Source organism: Meles meles, chromosome 6 (genome assembly GCF_922984935.1).
Source record: "Meles meles chromosome 6, mMelMel3.1 paternal haplotype, whole genome shotgun sequence".
NCBI classification, from domain to species: Eukaryota; Metazoa; Chordata; class Mammalia; order Carnivora; family Mustelidae; genus Meles; species Meles meles.
The window spans coordinates 112,171,688-112,190,265 of record NC_060071.1 but is presented as its reverse complement, the minus strand read 5'-3'; the positions used below and the strand labels follow the sequence as shown (position 1 = coordinate 112,190,265).

At 37.5% G+C, this 18,578-nt stretch overlaps 1 protein-coding gene across 1 annotated transcript in view; it reads right to left on the bottom strand.

The window, feature by feature from the left end:
- Window positions 1-18,578, bottom strand: part of SLC38A6 (solute carrier family 38 member 6) — a 66,701-nt gene that overhangs the window by 36,162 nt on the left and 11,961 nt on the right. Inside the window, exons 4-5 of the mRNA XM_046009019.1 lie at window positions 8,522-8,574; window positions 4,671-4,710 (exon numbers count right to left, since the gene is read on the bottom strand). Of these exons, the coding sequence (XP_045864975.1) occupies window positions 4,671-4,710; window positions 8,522-8,574 (93 nt within the window). The remainder of the gene's footprint in view (window positions 1-4,670; window positions 4,711-8,521; window positions 8,575-18,578) is intronic.

Here is an 18,578-nt window from a genome sequence, read left to right as displayed (position 1 = left end):
CATGATCATTTTGACTTTAAAGGTCTCTCTGTTCCATTTTCTCATAGATTCATCAAGGACATAAAATCCTAAGAAAACTGAAAAATGTTTAAATGTTACAAAGAACAGAAGAGTTAGGAAGCATTAATCTAAGACATGATTACCTAACCTGAAAACAGATTTCAAAACATTTTATATTCTATTTTATATAAATAAGATTGAACTCTCAATACTTTCAGTCTTTTAATTTTTATATAATTCCAGTCTATAAATCATTCTATGGGTTTTCAAGTCTCTTTCTATCATTTATATAGTATATAAAATTGTCTCTTTGAGGCAAAATCTTAGACTTTTACATTTAAGTAGAAATTTTAGAATTCAACAAATATTATTTATTGAGCTCCTCTACCAGAAATTAGGTCAAGTTAGGAAAACAAATAAAAACACATCGTCCCTATATCCAGTGAGTTTTTAATCTTTTCAGAGATTTTCAAACACTGTATCACAGCAGGAAGGATAAAGGCTTTAGAAGTAGACGGCGAAGTTGAGTCCCAGCTTTATCAAGGGTTTAGTAAAGGTAAGCAAGTTATTTATCCCGTCCATGCACTGATTTCTTCCTCTGTAATATGAGGATTTCATCTCCCTTGGAGAGTTTTAAGTACAGGGGCACCTGGGTGGCTTAGTAGGTTAAGCACTGGACTCGATTTCATCTCAGGTCATGATCTCAGGGTCGTGAGATCAAGCCCTATAGCAGGCTCCATGCTGGCCCTGAAGTCTGCCTAAGACACTCTCTCTCCCTCTGCCCCTCCCTGCTTGTTCGCTCTTGCTCTTTCTCTCTCTTTCAAAAAAAGAATAATAATAAGAAGTTGTAAGTACAATTAAAGTGTCTAGTAGAATGTTTGACCTAGAAAGGATCTATGATATCCATTTTTCAGTTCTAACCAATCAGGGCAAAAACTCAAGACCATTTATACTAATAATGATCATCCTGTATTTCAGAAAATGGTATCAGAACCAGATTACATTCAGATGGGCATGTAAGAAGCCTAAAATTTCAATGTGAAGCTATATACTTCTATCACCTTATAAATATCCAACATGTTCCTAATTAATAAAGAAAAAAGGCAAAATCCACTGTGAAAAATAACATGTCATATGCACAACATAGCCAGGAGCCTCCCAAACCAGTATGCTGTTTCTTCTCAAGCATACATACCTAGTAGGTGTTAAGCACTTCCACAGAACCAACTTGTATCAATCAAAAAACTCCTTCTTAAAGCTAGAGTCTCTACACTTTAACCCCAAAGGCTCAGCAGCTACGACAAAGGGTAGTTTGAAAAACTGAGACTCCCCTTTTCTGACGAAGAACAGCAGCCATGAGGCTTTCAGAACAATAGTTCCTGATGTGTTAATTACCTAAGAAAAGACCAAATCATCTTTTGAGCCAAGTATAACTCTCCTACTGAACTTAACTGTAATAAAAATATTTCAATACCCTGAAGGACTTAACACGCCTCCCAAAGTGCCAAATTAGAATTAGAATTTTGGGGCAAGAAAGGACCTGAAGTCCCTGTTACCCATCCTATTCCCACAGCGATTTAGCTAAAAGGAAACTGAAGCCAAGAGAGTAAGGGAGGGATTTCCCCAAGATACATGGCTATCTAGTGGCAGAGACAGGAGTAGAGAGAATTCAAGGTACCTGACTTCTGGTCCAGTGTTCTGCTCACAAGAGCAAGCTTGCACTTCTACTCTAATAAAGGAATGATTTATGCATATCTAAGACAATAGAAGGCAGCTCTGAAAATATTTTAGTTTTTACTTAGTGGGTGCTCAATAAATTACCTTGTAGTCAATATGAAGAAAATCATGAGGATATATTTCTAAAAACTAAACATTATCAGCTTTTCTGAATTTGAGGGACATTAAAAATTACTGTGATTGTTTCTAAGCCAATATTTCTTCTTTTCTTTAAAGATTTGTTTATTTGAGAGAGAGGGAGGGAGGGAGGGAGGGAGGGAGGGAGAATGTACATGCACGTGGGGGTAGGGGCAGAGAGGGAGGGATCCTCCATGGGGCTCAGTCTCACAACCCATGAGATCATGACCTGAGCCAAAACCAAGAGTTGGCCACTTAACCAACAATGCCACCACCCAGGGACCTTAAGTCACTTTTTCTTGAAAAAGGTTATAATAATAAAAAGCAAACAAGCAAATCAACATACTTAGGGCTGAGAGAATTGCTGATTTATCTGCCATCAGATGCAGGAGTCCTTTCTAGGACTTTCTTTTTCTAGAACTTTTTTTTCTTTAATTTCATGTCAGCTTTTCAAACATTTAAAGCTAGTGATCATTCTAGCCATTCCTTTTTCTTTTTTTTCTTGATAAATATATCTAGAATATTACAAAGTACTTGGACATAGTTCATACAGATCATATTCAGCTCTGTTCAGTTCAACAAAGGTTTATCAAGCCCTTGTGCTAGTTTCTGGGAGTACAAAAAGAAATGAGACCAAGCCCTTGCCTTGGAAGAGCTTACAAGAGAGTAGGGGAGAAAAGCACACACAGAAATAGCTTCATTCTAATAAAAAGTGCTAAAATAGATCATGTACAATAATAGATACAAGATTAGAGAACAAGGAAGGGATGAGAGTGAAGGATACCAAGAATATAACAGTGGGCATTTTGGCAGGGTCACATATTCAGATCCAAATTCCTGGACTGAAAATACTATATAAGGGGTGTCTAGGTGGCCCAGTCAGTTAAGCAGCTGCCTTCAGCTCAGGGTATGATCTCAGGTCCTGGGATCAGCCCCAAGTTAGGATCCCTGCTCAGTGGAGAGTCTGCTTCTCCCTTTGCCCCTCCCACCTGCTCATGTGGGAGGTCACGCTCTCTTAAATCAATAAATAAAATCTTAAAAAAAAAATTCTACATAAAATGCCAAACAATAGTTCAACCTAATCTGAACAAAATGTGATGGCTCTTAGTAATAAGATAGAGAGAATAATGAGGGGCTGAAAATATTAAAATACACACTTATATTAGGGACACCTGGGTGGCTCAGTTGGTTAAGTATCTGCCTTCAGCTCAGATCATGGTCCTGGGATTGAACCCCCCATCAGGCTCCCTGCTGGGGGGGAGGGGAATGTGCTTCTCCCTTCCTCTGCTGCTCTCCCTGCTTATGCTCTCTCTCTCCCTCTCTCTCAAATAAATAAAATCTTTAAAAAAATATATACACTCATATTAGACATTATAAGTGTATATTTAAGCAATTATATTTGCTAAAATAAGATAAATTATTCTAAAGCAGATCTTAAAATCAATGGCATTATACAAATTCATAAAGGAAGAGACTAGTTACTGGCTTCTAGTGTGAAGATGAAGTAGTGTGTGTTAGAAGGAGATTATTTGGTATGACACCCAAGAAAGCATTCTTCTCTTTTTTCCATGTGCATTCAAAGAATTAAAACATGAATATTCAGGATTCCCAAAACAATGGCAAGTATAATTTATTGTTGGAATGTTAATTTTTTCCTTGACCAAGAAACCCATTAAAGACGGAATTTGGTTGAACAATACTTAAAGTAAAATAGCTCAGATCTCTTGAGTATCAGAGTTGAACTTTATTAAAGCTGCCATCTTTAAATTATTCTGAACTGTTACACATAAGAAATAAGATTAAAATTTCCTCTGACCATACAATCTTGTGTAAGGTCCAAAATGCATGTCAACCTTCCCTGTGTATTTTCCTTTAAACTACTAGCATTTATTTAGCCCTCAGTTCATGGTACAAGAAAATTAAGACCTTGTTCAGCACGATATAGCTTCTTTATAACATACAAACATGACTCCCATATTTGGGATTTAAATGTTTAATACATTTAGTTAGTAACTGTCTATAATTAACAATTTTTGTTTCTACATGGTTCTCGATATTAGGATCTTTTTAAATGAAAACAAGATGCAAGATACATGTGAGAACGGTTCTTATTTGTTTCAGGTTTGTTTGTTTGTTTATTGTTTTAGAGAGGCAGGGGCAGAAGGAGAGGGAGAGGGAGAATCTTATGCAGGCTCCACACCCAGCACACAGACCACTGCAGGGCTCAATCTCAAGACCCTGAGATCATGACCTGCACGGAAATCTGAAGTAAGATGCTTAACCAACTGAGCCACCAAGGCGCCCCAGGTTTGTTTATTTTTTAAACTACCCTGTCATTTTAAATTTCTTGGTTATAACAGGATATTACTTATCTATGCCAGATTGTTCACAGCCCAGGAAACATCACTGCCTCTGAAGCAGTACATGCCAATGCAGTAATTAGGACAAAAGTAGAGGGGAAATATTTTAGAATCACATGGAGAGTTTCTCCAAACTGCCCCTTACAACACTACCACAACTACAGAAAGCCAGTGCTTTAGAGGTATATTCCAGACCTAAGAACAAGATTGAAATCAAGGATTTACCTGGAACTAAATTTAGAAGCTACTGTCCTACAAAGGCTGTTAATAAAAAGGATCTTAAAAAAAAAAAGAGAGAGAGAGAGAGAGTAATAAGACCTACACTGAAAGTTTCTGAAGATACCTATGAGTGCAGAGGTCCAGGTTCCCAGCTAGACCGGTAGTAAGGCAATAAAAAAAAGGAGGAAATCGCTGCCACCACATTTATGCATAAGCAGTGCGCCTTCAGTGGCTTACCTCCAATATTCTGAATCAGGATGGTGCCGGCTACCACCACCTATAAAAGAACAAATGCATTCACAAGATGAAAGAAGAAATAATATAAAAGGACCCGTATTTTATTAAAATCCCACAACCATTACTAAAAAACAGATGCAGAAGAGAAGAGAAATTGAAAATACATTGTCAGCCATTTGTAATACATAAAACTAATTATCATCACATAAAAAGCCTTTCTTTAATAGTTCCACAGTTACTATAAAGAATGCTTTGGAAAATTTTCTTGGCAATCATTTTAAACAGTTAAAAGTGTTAAAAAGCTAGTAACTGGTGATTATCAAAGTAGCAAAAAATTGAAATTAAATCTATCTGGTCTCATTCTCACTTTTTCACTGCTTTAGAGGTAGAATTAGACATTGCTTTAGTAGGTCAACTGCTACAGCTTGATGTCTACTGCGCGGGTATCATTTTGCTTCGAAGAAACTCATATAGTCTTCTGAGTGTGTCAGTGCGGCATAGAGCAAGCTTTTGAACATCCCGTCCCAGGAATTAGTAAAGTCTAGAGCAGAAACCTCTAGAGCCCACATATTCTCAAATTTGAAATTTTAAGTAAACTATTTCAAACTCAGTAATATGAAGTGAGCTTAGTGTTAAGACAAAAAAGAAAGTCGTATAGACTTTGTCTGTTGGAGAACTCCTCCCCTTTCAAACTGGGGTAGGTGCTGCTCAGCTCTGGCCAGTTGCTGGCATATGAGAATGTGCATCCAATGTAGCTTGATCCTCTACATTTCGTTAAATTTTCAAGAAAAGTCAGAAATGGAATTCTTTCAAGATTTCTTAACTCTTAGCTGGCAATCAGTTAAAAAAAAAAAAGTAAGCCAAACCAGTATGCCTAAGGACTAAGTTGAGCTTGTAGGTTTGCTGGCTTGTGATTCAGATAAGCTTCCCGGGAAACTCAAGACACCTTATCCATTCTTGGTAATCAGATGTACTCAAAGGAAATGACTAAACATTCTACTTCCACTTAGGTCTTTCAATCGCATAAATCTTGGTGGATCTACAACCCCAATGGGTATTTGGAGTGGCCTAGCTACCTAGGATCATTCAGTTCACGGACTGGAAACAGATCATCTCTCAGACTCGCCTCTATTAGGAATTCCATCGGAATTCCATCATTGCCTATGATGGAAACACTGGAGGCCTTGGGGTCTGCAAATCAAGGCTAATGATAGGTGTCTTTGAAGATGGCAGTAGTTGCCACTCTAACTTTCCTAGAATAAACTTTGCATGTCAACTCATTCAAAGTTTAGTATAAAATGTCACAGTTGGGGCACCTGGGTGGCTCAGTGCGTTAAGCCTCTGCCTTCAGCTCAGGTCATGATCCCAGGGTCCTGGGATCAAGCCCCACATCGGGCTCTCTGCTCCGCGGGGAGCCTGCTTCCCTCTCTCTCTCTCTGCCTGCCTCTCTGCCTACTTGTGATCTCTGTCTGTCAAATAAATAAAATCTTCAAAATGTTACATTTACTTGTGAAAAGACTATTTTGAACTTTTGCACACTCTTTCTTATGCAATTGATAGCTATCGTCAGTCATACATGAAATTTGGATTTCTACTAATAAATTGCAAAAAACAGTAAGATCAACTTATTCATGATTATCTTTCCATCTTAAGTGCTGAATATAAGCACTCAAGATCTAGAAAGCCAGTATGTCTATCTACCTATCTATGTGTTCAGAGGCTACTATAGTGCATGGCACATGGTATTAACTCAATATTTGTTTGATGAGTAAATAAATTGACTTATAGACAATTTTAAAAATCTTTCTTCAAAAGTTCAAAAAATTTAAACATATTTCCGAACAATGTTATCTTATCATGTCCTATCCACATCTGCATAACTGGAAAGAAGGAAAAAGGAAAGTTTCAACCCAATTATGGAAGTGGAGAGGAAGTAAAAAAAAAAAAAAAAAAAAAGGCAAGCAAACAGCAACTCCTCATTTAGAGTATCCTCTGTCTGTGTACCTGCCTCCTAAGAACTGAGTGCATACATGAATGATAATGCAACTATTTCAGAGTTTTAGGGAAAGGGGCTCTTAATTCTTTTAGATTCTGCTATTCAAGGAATGCAGGAAATGCTAGTGTGAAATAACAGTCATGATGCTTAGAGTCATATTTATGGATCATACGAAATTCATTTGAGAGTTCTTTTGTACATATAAATAACATTGTCTTCTTCCTTGGTTAAACTGGATACAGGAAACTGATGATGATTATACCAAACATCCCTGTCTTCAGGAAAGAAAAACTGTTATCAGGATGATTAACGAAACCCTTTACCTGCAAGTAACCTATTCTCCATTTTGTTCAAGTTTCAGGTTATTAAGACAAGGCCCAAACCATGAGGCTACACGCATGTTTTAAATATTCCCTTTTGTACTTTGAAAACAAAGTGAATTTGAATGTAAATACAGGTTTTTTTCCCCTATTATGTGGCTATATCTTTTTCCTCCCAGACTCACTACTTAGAAGTTGGTTTGGCTGGCTACAGACACTGTATCCTTTAAGATTAAAAACAAAATAAACAAACACAAAACACAAACAACAGATTTACAATTGAGAAGAAAAAGTCCATTTGCAAAGAACATGAAAATGGGTTTTTAAAGTATGACAGATCTTCAGAAATAAAGTACTACAGCACTCACAAAAATATTTAACTCCTGATTACTGTGGAAGACATTGTTTCCTCTACCTCTCAATTTAGTTTCATATGCTTACCACAAACGAATGCCCAATAAATATTACTGTTATTTCTATTATTCTGAGAAGGAAAAGCAGTTGATTTAGAGTCGAGTTCAACGATATAATACTGGCTTTAAGTAACTGTGGACGAACAGGCCCCTTCATTTCTCTGGGCCTTCATTTCCTCACCTCTAAATGAGAAATAGCTTGATCATCTTTTAGCACTCTTCAGCTCTTAAATGATATAAATGATATAAATATAAATGATTAAATGATATAATCTCCTAATTAACAGTTTTGTAAACAGTAACACAATAATCTTTTTTTTTTAAGATTTTTATTTATTTATATATTTGACAGAGAGAGAGATCACAAGTAGGAAGGGAGGCAGGCAGAGAGAGAGAGAGGCTCCCTGCGGAGCAGAGAGCGCGATGTGGGGTTCGATCCCATGATCCTGGGATCATGACCTAAGCCGAAGGCAGAGGCTTAACCCACTGAGCCATCCAGGCACCCAAACATGCCATAATCTTAATTCTATGCTTCTTTCTTTTCCTACCTTTATCCAGTTATGAGGATTTATCCAGTTAATAGAATCAAAATTAATAAAGAAATATTTAAAACAGGCCATTGTTACAGTTTTAAAATCATTCAAGTCACTGCTCTCCTTCATTAGCGTGAAAAATACTAATAGAGTTAAGTGTCGAATTAAATTTATCGATGCATCTTCCAGAAGGGAGTATAGAGAGATTTCTTCTCTTTGTCTTTCTGTTCCCATCATTGTCTTTCTTCACTTTAGTTTCCTTTTAGTCTCCTAATTTCTTTCTCTTAGATATATCTGTCTCTTTTTTTTTTAAGATTTTATTTATTTATTTGACAGAGAGAGATCACAAGTAGATAGAGAGGCAGGCAGAGAGAGAGAGAGAGGGAAGCAGGCTCCCTGCTGAGCAGAGAGCCCGATGTGGGACTCGATCCCAGGACCCCGAGATCATGACCTGAGCCGAAGGCAGCGGCTTAACCCACTGAGCCACCCAGGCGCCCCTGATATATCTGTCTCTTTTAACTAGAAATGGAAGGGTAAAAAAATGTTTCTATGGATTTGGGAGACAGTAAAGAGAAAAAAAAAAAATTACCTTTCCAGGTAATCCAAATGCAAAGAGTCCAAGATCTTCATAAGATGTCACAGCTGTTAAGAGAGATTATAATTTTTACTTTTACACAAAATGATTCGTGTGCCAAACCTTAAAGGGAGAAAAGCTATTCTACTACGACCTTTTAGCTATGAGATGGTCAGATTAAATTTAAAGCAGAAGTAACCACTTCTGGGGGAAACTTTTGGAGACTTATGGGCTGTAAGGACAGAGTCTTCTTAGAATAAGTAGAGTTTAGCAAATCCCAGTGTTATCTAATTACCACCTAGGCTACAGTAGCTCAAATGCACTAATTACTCAAGAACAACCCCACTTCTCCCTAAACAGTACTTGAATACTACACTATCCAAAAGCAAGTTTTCACTGGCAATATTTTCTGAAAACTGCATATGTAATTAAAGTATGAAATTTGTATCCTCCAGAGACAATAATTTTTCCTTACCCTCGTAATTAGTAGGACATACACTTTCTCTTTTCATAAGAGTATGGAATTACATTTTCATTCCACATATTTAAGAAATACAGGCACAGAAAAGATGAAAATTAAATGGCTCATAAAAGAACCAAATTTGCCCTTAGCCCATATAGCTTCATGTTCTAACTAATGACACCACCAGTAAAAATGAGAAGTAAAAACACTTACGTAATCCTATAGTTTGGAAAAAATGCTTAACCTTATAGTACTTAAACTAGAAAGAAGCAGACTAGCAGATACACTTTTCCTATTGAGTCCAAGATATGTCTCATCATTTTTTAAAGCAAGTTTTAATATATTCTCTCAAGACATACACGGGTTTTCTTTAAACTCTCACTAACTTAACAAAAAGCTCCCCTCTACTTTTGTATGCAAAGGTCACCAAGTTTGTAAAGTTAAGCATTTTAAAAATCGTATGTGGCCTTTTCAAGTTATTCCTACAAAGTTGAAAAGAAAACAAATGTTGAAAATAAAAAATTACTAAAATACTAATTAAGAACAGAAATTTTAACTTTTTTCATTGCAAAAGTTAAATTTTTAACTTTAATCTATTATCAGAGTTGATGGATGACACAGGTATTTTTTGAAGTGTATTTACATACTGCTAAACACAGTGAACAAAAACAATTTAGCTATGATTTGGGGATATATAATTTGATTATAAGTAGAAACCTTTATACTTTAATAATGAAAGACTTCTGCAACAATCTTACAGGGGTAGATTTTGGATATATTTTAGAACATGAAAATTAAAAAACGGAGTTACAAAATTAAGAACTGAAATTTTTTCCTCCTATGTGAAATGCCAAAAGTCTTTTTTCCAAATATACATACTCTAAAGTGAATGTCATCACAAAAATTAATAATTATTTTAATCAATAAATCTTTCCTAGTTTAATTTTCTAAACATAATCGATAATAATATTATATAGGAGCACAATTCCTTAAATTTGACATTCGAAAGCCTTGGTATATGTATTAAACCAGAAAAAATTATCTAAATGTTAGCTTCTAACTAATTTGCCATTGACAAGGTAAGTTTGCTGACTATTATGTGTATGTGAACCAAGCTGCCAGAAGATCTCTGATCTGCCACTGAAGCAGATTAAAGGAACATCACTGTTAATTTTAGCACCCCTCTTTAATATTACAGTGAAAATTATTCGTTCTTTTTTCCTTTCTTTTAGATTTTATTTATTTACTTGCCAGAGAGAGAGAGAGCGAGCACAAGCAGGGGAAGGCGTAGGTTCCCTGCTGAGCAAGGATCCTGATATGGGACTCAATCCCAGGACCCTGGGATCACAACCTGAGCAGAAGGCAGATGCTTAACTGACTAAGCCACCCAGGCATTCCTATAGGTTCTTTCTTAAGAAAAACTTTCCTTCTGAAAAAATGAAATAAGATGGGATTGGGAGAGAGACAAACCATAAGAGACTCTTAATCTCGCAAAAACAAACTAAGGGTTCCTGGGGGGTGGGGGGGTTGGGAGAGGGGGGTTGGGTTATGGACATTGGGGAGGGTATGTGCTATGGTGAGTGCTGTGAAGTGTGTAAACCTGGTGATTCACAGACCTGTACGCCTGGGGCAAATAATACATTATGTGTTAGTAAAAATAATTTTAAAATAAATAAACAAACAAACAAACAAACAAAATGCAGGCTTCCATCAGTCTCTCATAAGGAGGAAAAAAAAAAAAAGAAAGAAAGAAAGAAAAACTTTCCTTCCAAGAACTTAAAGTCAGGGGGCTTTTCAGTGTCTCAATATACTGAACAAGTTGCTATGTAGAGGTTCTCAGTCAATGAGCAAATTATTAAGATGATACTAATCCAAAAATTTAACTAAGGTTTATTTTATTTTTGAACAGCAGAAAACAAGTATAGATTGTATATTTAGTAAACATGAAAAGCAAATAAATTTCCCACAAGCAAGTCATAATACTGAAGGATTCCAAAAAAGATTGGCATTTCAATTACCTAAATAAATTAAACATTTATTAATTTTTATATTACAACACAACCTTTATTATCACAGAAAATACCATCAAACTAACACTTTAATAAAGATAACTGTAGTTGCAACCTCTTTTTTAAAATTTTTTATTTATTTATTTGTAAGAAAGACTGAGTGAGAAAAAGAGCATGAGCAGGGGAAGAGGGAGAAGCAGGCTTCCTGCTGAGCAGGGAGCCCAGTGTGGGGCTTGATCCCAGGACCCTGGGATCATGACCTGAGCTGGAGGCAGTCGCTTAACCGACTAAGTCACCCAGGCGCCCCTGTACTTGCAACTTCTGACAGTAGTGGCATACATTTTAGCAATGCCAAACTTGCTCTCTATTACTTTCTAGTTTTATAAAAATACCTCTAAATACACCAAACTCCCATATGCAGAGTAAAAAACCTTTAGACTTTTAAATGGAGACTGAGTACAATGTTCGAATCTGCACTCTATCTTTCAAACCGGCATGTCTGGCTAGCCATTCGGTTTTGTCGCTGTCATCATACTTCTTTTATGTTGCAAAAATTAGAAGCATTTTCCCATGTCTAAGACATCAAGAGTATAAGTAATGGCTTCTGGCTTAACATTGAGGCTTTACTAAAATATGTACCCAGTCAGCCAAACGTTTTATCTCTACAAATTCCCTTTTTAATGGTTTTCTGGATCATCTCAACATATAAACTGAAACAACCCTAGAGAAACATTTTTAAAGTTCTGTTCTATCATTTGGGCAGTTAAGATGCTAGTATACAGTGTAAACTGGTATGACATTTGGAATACAGTTTAAACAATGAACCTTTAAAAAAATTTGTAACACTTGGGGGCACTTGGGTGGCTCAGTCGTTTAGGTGGCTGACTCTTGATTTTGGCTCAGGTCATGATCTCAGGGTTGTGAGATCAGCCCCTTGCCAGGCTCCAAGCGCCACTCAGCACGGAGTCTGCTTGTACTTCTCCCTGCCCCTCCCCCAGCTCACTCATTCCCTCTCTCTCAAATAAATAAAATTTCTAAAAATTTTTTTTCTTTTTTAAAAAATTTTATTTTTTTGACAGAGAGAAAGATCACACATAGGCAGAGAGGCAGGCAGAGAAAGAGGGGGAAGCAGGCTCCCCACTGAGCAGAGAGTCCAATGTGGGGCTTGATCCCAGGACCCTGAGACCACGACCCAAGCCGAAAGAAGAGGCTTACCCCACTGAGCCACCCAGGAGCCCTAAAATATATATTTATAACATTTTACCCCTAGAAGCTTGTATCTTAGAAAATAAGACTAAAATTATATGCAAAGATTATCATGCATAATTTACACTGGAAAAAAAAAAACCCACAAACCACCTAAATGTTCAATAATGATAAAGTGGTTAAGTATAGTACAGTAGATACTCCTGATACATTCAATATGTAGCCATTAAAAACTATGTTTATAATATGAAAAATGCCAATACTGAGTGAAAAAGTTGATTTGAATATGATCCATAAAATAGAAAACATAAAAAGAGTGGGATTAACTATAAACTGATAATAATGAATGCAGTCTTCTTTCTTTGTCTTCCTTTCTTGGGGGGCATTCAAATATTCAACAATGACCATAATGGGCTGGTGGCACTTTAAAAACCATACCTCTTGAATAGTTCTATTATATCTTCCATCAAATATTAGATAGGGTTGATTTAAGTTGCAACCTTAAATTTCTCCGGTGTTTAGTAGTTTAAGTATCACTTGGTCTACTAATAAAGGATATTTTTCTGCTCTTTCATATGATCAATGTTTTAATATCTTATTTATAAAGTGAAAATGTTTTGAGAGATCTCAAAATAAGACGTGGTAATGACCAGTCACATTAGAAGCATATTCCTACAGAAGAGGAATAACATTAATTATGAAAATTATAAAATTAATTCAGTCTTTTACAGGAAACCATACAAGCAGTACTTGGCACAATTCTCCTAAAATAAATAACTGAAAGCAGTCGTTAGCAATCTATTTTAGGAAATTATTTTTTGATATTAGAGAAATCAATGTTATGTTTTCAGAAGGCAGAAAGGCTGTAAATCTTAACAAGTAAATTGGGGGAAAATTTCTTCTTTAATGTACCATCAAGGCACACTTTAGTGCTATTTTGGCTAGACCAAGAGTTTGGCCTCCACACGAATCATTTGGAAAGCTGCTTCCCATAAAGTCGTGGAATATTTCCAGCTAGTTACTCCAGTGTTCTGTCTGCTTTGCATTTTTTCCTCAATGAAATAGGACAATTAATAAACTCTGGTTACAGTACAAAGCCCAAGTTTCAGCAGCAGCAATATTATCTTTGGATCCGAATTGAGGGACATGAGTTATTCAAATACAGTTCAACTCTCAGAAAGTTGGCCATTTGGAATGTACCCTTATTATTTTGAAATTCTTTTCTCTCTTGTGCTTTCCATCATTTTCCTCTCACCTTTTCCTCCCTAATAGTGTCATGCAGGTCATTCATCTATTGAGGGTCTACTATGTAGCTGTAATCACTACTTCCGATCTTTCTCAATATGCAATTAAATGTCAGTTTACCCACCAAATGTGGCATGATTTTAGAGAATTTGATGCAGGAAAGAAAATAAGACACTAGAATACTAGAAACATTCTCCTTTCAAGTGATACAGAGGTTGTGATATTGTATGTGTAGAGAAAGTTCTAGGATCCCAATATACCACTTGGCTCTATGATTTACATTTACATAGTCTTATCCTATAAATGCTATTCACTAGTTTTCAACTTTAGACTCAACTTACAGAGAAAACATGAATGACATACATACTATTACAAAACAGAAAGTAAATACTGTCAGTCTTAACAATATAAAGGTGCAGCAGGGAAATACGGGGAATATGGGAAATAGGGAGAGGACACATGTAAGGATAAGAGCACTAACATCATATCACATAGCAGAGAGTCAAGGGATGCTGTGTAAAGTCCATGGAACAAAAATAAAAATTAAGTGCATCCGAGTTACAAAATAATCAGTCCATCTCAGATAGGTTACAATACCTATAAGAATTTCATTTCAGATAGTAAATGGAGCGCTTGGAATTTTTTTAAAGAAGGTATTACCATGGGGGCACCTGGGTGGCTCAGTCAGTTAAGCATCTGGCTTTGGCTCGGGTCATGATCCCAGGGTCCTGGGATGGAGCCCACACCAGCTCCCCACACAGCAGGGAGTCTGCTTCTCCCTCTGCCTCTGCTCCTCCCTCAGCTCATGCATATTTTCTCATAAACAAACAAACAAACAAACAAACAAATAAGAAGGGTGCTGCAATGGACAGTATTGAGAATCATTGCTCTAAAGGGCTTACATAAAAAAACAAAAACAAAAACAAAAACAAAATGTGCTTACCCAAGTGGTAAGCACAAAGAAGACATTTTACTTCTCATTTATTTCATCATCATTGCTAACAATTAAAATCCTAGTAAAAGAACTATAACCTTATTTTAGGAAGAGGAAGTTAGGGGGCTATGCTCTCTTCATTGGTGGGCTCCAAGAAGGACCAAAATTCTCTTTGGAAGCAACAAGTGGTGAATCCCAGTATCTGCCTTGACTCTTTTCAACCACCTTAGTTGCTTTTCACTGGTTCAGCAAAAATGCCACAAATACCTTAAGTGACACTTAGTCTATCTCTTCAGTTTCATTTTCTCTTTTGTAACTCATACTCAAACAGTAAACTATTTTTGGTATCTTGAATATCATATGTAGTACCTACCTTTGTATACGCAATATTCTCTCTTGCCTTGTCTCCTACTAGTCAAATTCCTTTTCAGCTCAGTCCTCCAGGAATATTTACTGACCCTCAACCCCCAGCCAGACAAGGCAAATCACTCCCTCCTCTCAGTTATCACTATATCTAGGCCATATTCAAATAGCTACAATTGTCAAACTGCCATTATAATATTTTTTTAACTTACGTATTTGTCTCCCCAATTAGACTATTAACTCTTTCAGGTAAGGAAATCTTATTCATCTCTGTATTCCCAATAGATAAAAAAGAGTACTGAATAAATAAATGAACCTTACCCTGGGCTTTAGTTCTAGAGTAGACCCATCTAGATATAGAGTTGACCCTTGAGCAACACAGGGCCTTTGGTGCCAACCCCCATGCAATCGAAAATCTGTGTGTAACTTTTGACTCCTCAGAAACTTAACTACTAATAGCTTGCTGTTGACTAGAACCCTTACTCATAAGTCAAGGAACACAAACTTTCTATGTTATGTACATTATATACTGGCTTCTTATAATGAAGGAAACGACAGAAATGAAAATGTTATTAAGAAATCATAAAGAAGACAAAATACGATTTCCATATTGTATTTATTTTTTTAAAAATCCAATATAAGATGGTGGAGAAGTAGCAGGCTGAGACTACATCAGGTAGCAGGAGATCAGCTCGATAGCTTATCTAAACATTGCAAACACCTACAAATCCAACGGAGATCGAAGAGAAGAAGAACAGCAATTCTAGAAACAGAAAATCAACCACTTTCTGAAAGGAAGGACTGGCGGAGAAGTGAATCTAAAACGACGGGAAGATAGACCGCGGGGGGAGGGGCCAGCTGCCGGCAAGCGGCAGAGCAACGGAGCACAAAATCAGGACTTTTAAAAGTCTGTTCCACTGAGGGACATTGCTCCAGAGGCTAAACCGGGGTAAAGCCCACGCGGCTCAGCGTGGCCCCAGGTCCCGCAGGGACACAGAAGGATCGGGGGTGTCGGAGTGTCGCAGAGCTCGCAGGTGTTAGAACGGAGAAGCCGGCTACAGAGATAGAGCCGAGGACTGAACTCTCAGCTCGGGGTTACCTTGAACTGGTCGCAGGCTGGGTGAACTCGGAGCGCGGCTGGAGGCTGGGGATATGGGAGTGATTGGGTGCTGTCCTCTGGGGGCGCACTGAGGAGTGGGGCCCTGGGCTCTCGGCTCCTCTGGGCCGGAGGCTAGGAGGCCGCCATTTTCATTCCCGTCCTCCGGGATGCGGAAAGCATCCTCTACGGAAAGCGTTCAGGGAACAGAAGCTCCCAAAAGCGAACCCAAGCGGATTACTTAGTCCGGCCCCCGGTAAGGGCGGTGCAATTCCGCCTTGGGCAAAGACACTTGAGAGTCACTACAACAGGCCCCTCCCCCAGAAGGTCAACAAAATATCCAGCCAGGACGAAGTTCATCTATCAAGGAAAGCAGGTTCAATTCCTAAGACAGCAGCGGAATTCCAGAGGAGGAGAAAGCAAAGCACGGAACTCATGACTTTCTCCCCATGATTCTTTAGTCTTGCAGTTAATTCAATTTTTTTTTTCAATTTTTTTCTTTCTTTTTTCTTCTTCTGCTAAATTTTTTAAAACTTTTACCCTTTTCCTTTTCAACGTTTTTGACTAGTTTATCTAAAATATATGTTTTTTCTTTCTTTTTTATATTTTTTCTTTATTTGTTTTATTTTTTAAATTTTTTTCTTTTTTTTCTGAACCTCTTTTTATCCCCTTTCTCCCCCCCACAATTTGGGGTCTCTTCTGATTTGGTTACAGTGCATTTTTCTGGGGTCTTTGCCACCATTTTAATATTTTATTTGATCCTTCATATTCTCTTATCTGGACAAAATGACAAGGCAGAAAAAATCACCACAAACAAAAGAACAAGAGGCAGTACCGAAGGCTAGGGACCTAATCAACACAGACTTTGGTAATACGTCAGATCAAGAGTTCAGAATGACGATTCTGAAGGTTCTAGCCAGGCTCGAAAAAGGCATGGAAGATATTAGAGAAACACTCTCTGGAGATATAAAAGCCCTTTCTGGAGAAATTAAAGAACTAAAATCTAACCAAGTTGAAATAAAAAAAGCTATTAATGAGGTGCAATCAAAAATGGAGGCTCTCACTGCTAGGATAAATGAGGCAGAAGAAAGAATCAGTGATAGAGAAGACCAAATGACAGAGAATAAAGAAGCCAAGCAAAAGAGGGACAAACAGCTACTGGACCACAAGGGGAGAATTCGAGAGATAAGTGACACCATAAGACGAAACAACATTAGAATAATTGGGATTCCAGAAGAAGAAGAAAGAGAGAGGGGAGCAGAAGGCATATTGGAGAGAATTATTGGAGAGAATTTCCCTAATATGGCAAAGGGAACAAGCATCAAAATCCAGGAGGTGCAGAGAACCCCCCTCAAAGTCAACAAGAATAGGTCCACACCCCGTCACCTAATAGTAAAATTTACAAGTCTTAGTGACAAAGAGAAAATCCTGAAAGCAGCCCGGGAAAAGAAGTCTGTAACATACAATGGTAAAAATATTAGATTGGCAGCAGACTTATCCACAGAGACTTGGCAGGCCAGAAAGAGCTGGCATGATACATTCAGAGCACTAAACGAGAAAAACATGCAGCCAAGAATACTCTATCCAGCTAGGCGATCACTGAAAATAGAAGGAGAGATAAAAACCTTCCAGGACAAACAAAAACTGAAAGAATTTGCAAACACCAAACCAGCTCTACAGGAAATATTGAAAGGGGTCCTTTAAGCAAAGAGAGAGCCTAAAAGTAGTAGATCAGAAAGGTACAGAGACAATATACAGTAAAAGTCACCTTACAGGCTAATAATGGCACTAAATTCATATCTCTCACTAGTTACCCTGAATGTTAATGGGCTAAATGCCCCAATCAAAAGACACAGGGTAGGGGCGCCTGGGTGGCTCAGTGGGTTAAAGCCTCTGCCTTTCGCTCAGGTCATGATCCCAGGGTCCTGGGATCAAGCCCTGCATTGGGCTCTCTGCTTGGCGGGGAACCTGCTTCCTCCTCTCTCTCTGCCTGCCTCTCTCCCTACTTGTGATCTCTATCTGTCAAATAAATAAATAGAATCTTAAAAAAAAAAAAAGACACAGGGTATCAGAATGGATAAAAAAACAAAACCCATCAATATGTTGCCTACAAGAAACTCATTTTAGACGCGAAGACATCTCCAGATTTAAAGTGAGGGGGTGAAAAACAATTTACCATGCTAATGGGCATCAGAAGAAAGCTGGGGTGGCAATCCTTATATCAGATCAATTAGATTTTAAGCCAAAGACTATAATAAGAGATGAGGAAGGACACTATATCCTACTCAAAGGGTCTGTCCAACAAGAAGATCTAACAATTTTAAATATCTATGCCCCTAGATATTGGGAGCAGCCAACTATATCAACCAATTAATAACAAAATCAAAGAAACACATCAATAAAAATACAATAATAGTAGGGGACTTGAACACTCCCCTCACTGAAATGGACAAATCATCCAAGCAAAAGATCAACAAGGAAATAAAGGCCTTAAACGACACACTGGACCAGATGGACATCACAGATATATTCAGAACATTTCATCCCAAAGCAACAGAATACACATTCTTCTCTAGTGCACATGGAACATTCTCCAGAATAGATCACATCCTGGGTCACAAATCAGGTCTCAACCGGTATCAAAAGACTGGGATCATTCCCGGCATATTTTCAGACCACAATGCTCTGAAGCTAGAACTCAATCACAAGAGGAAAGCTGGAAAGAACCCAAATACATGGAGACTAAACAGCATCCT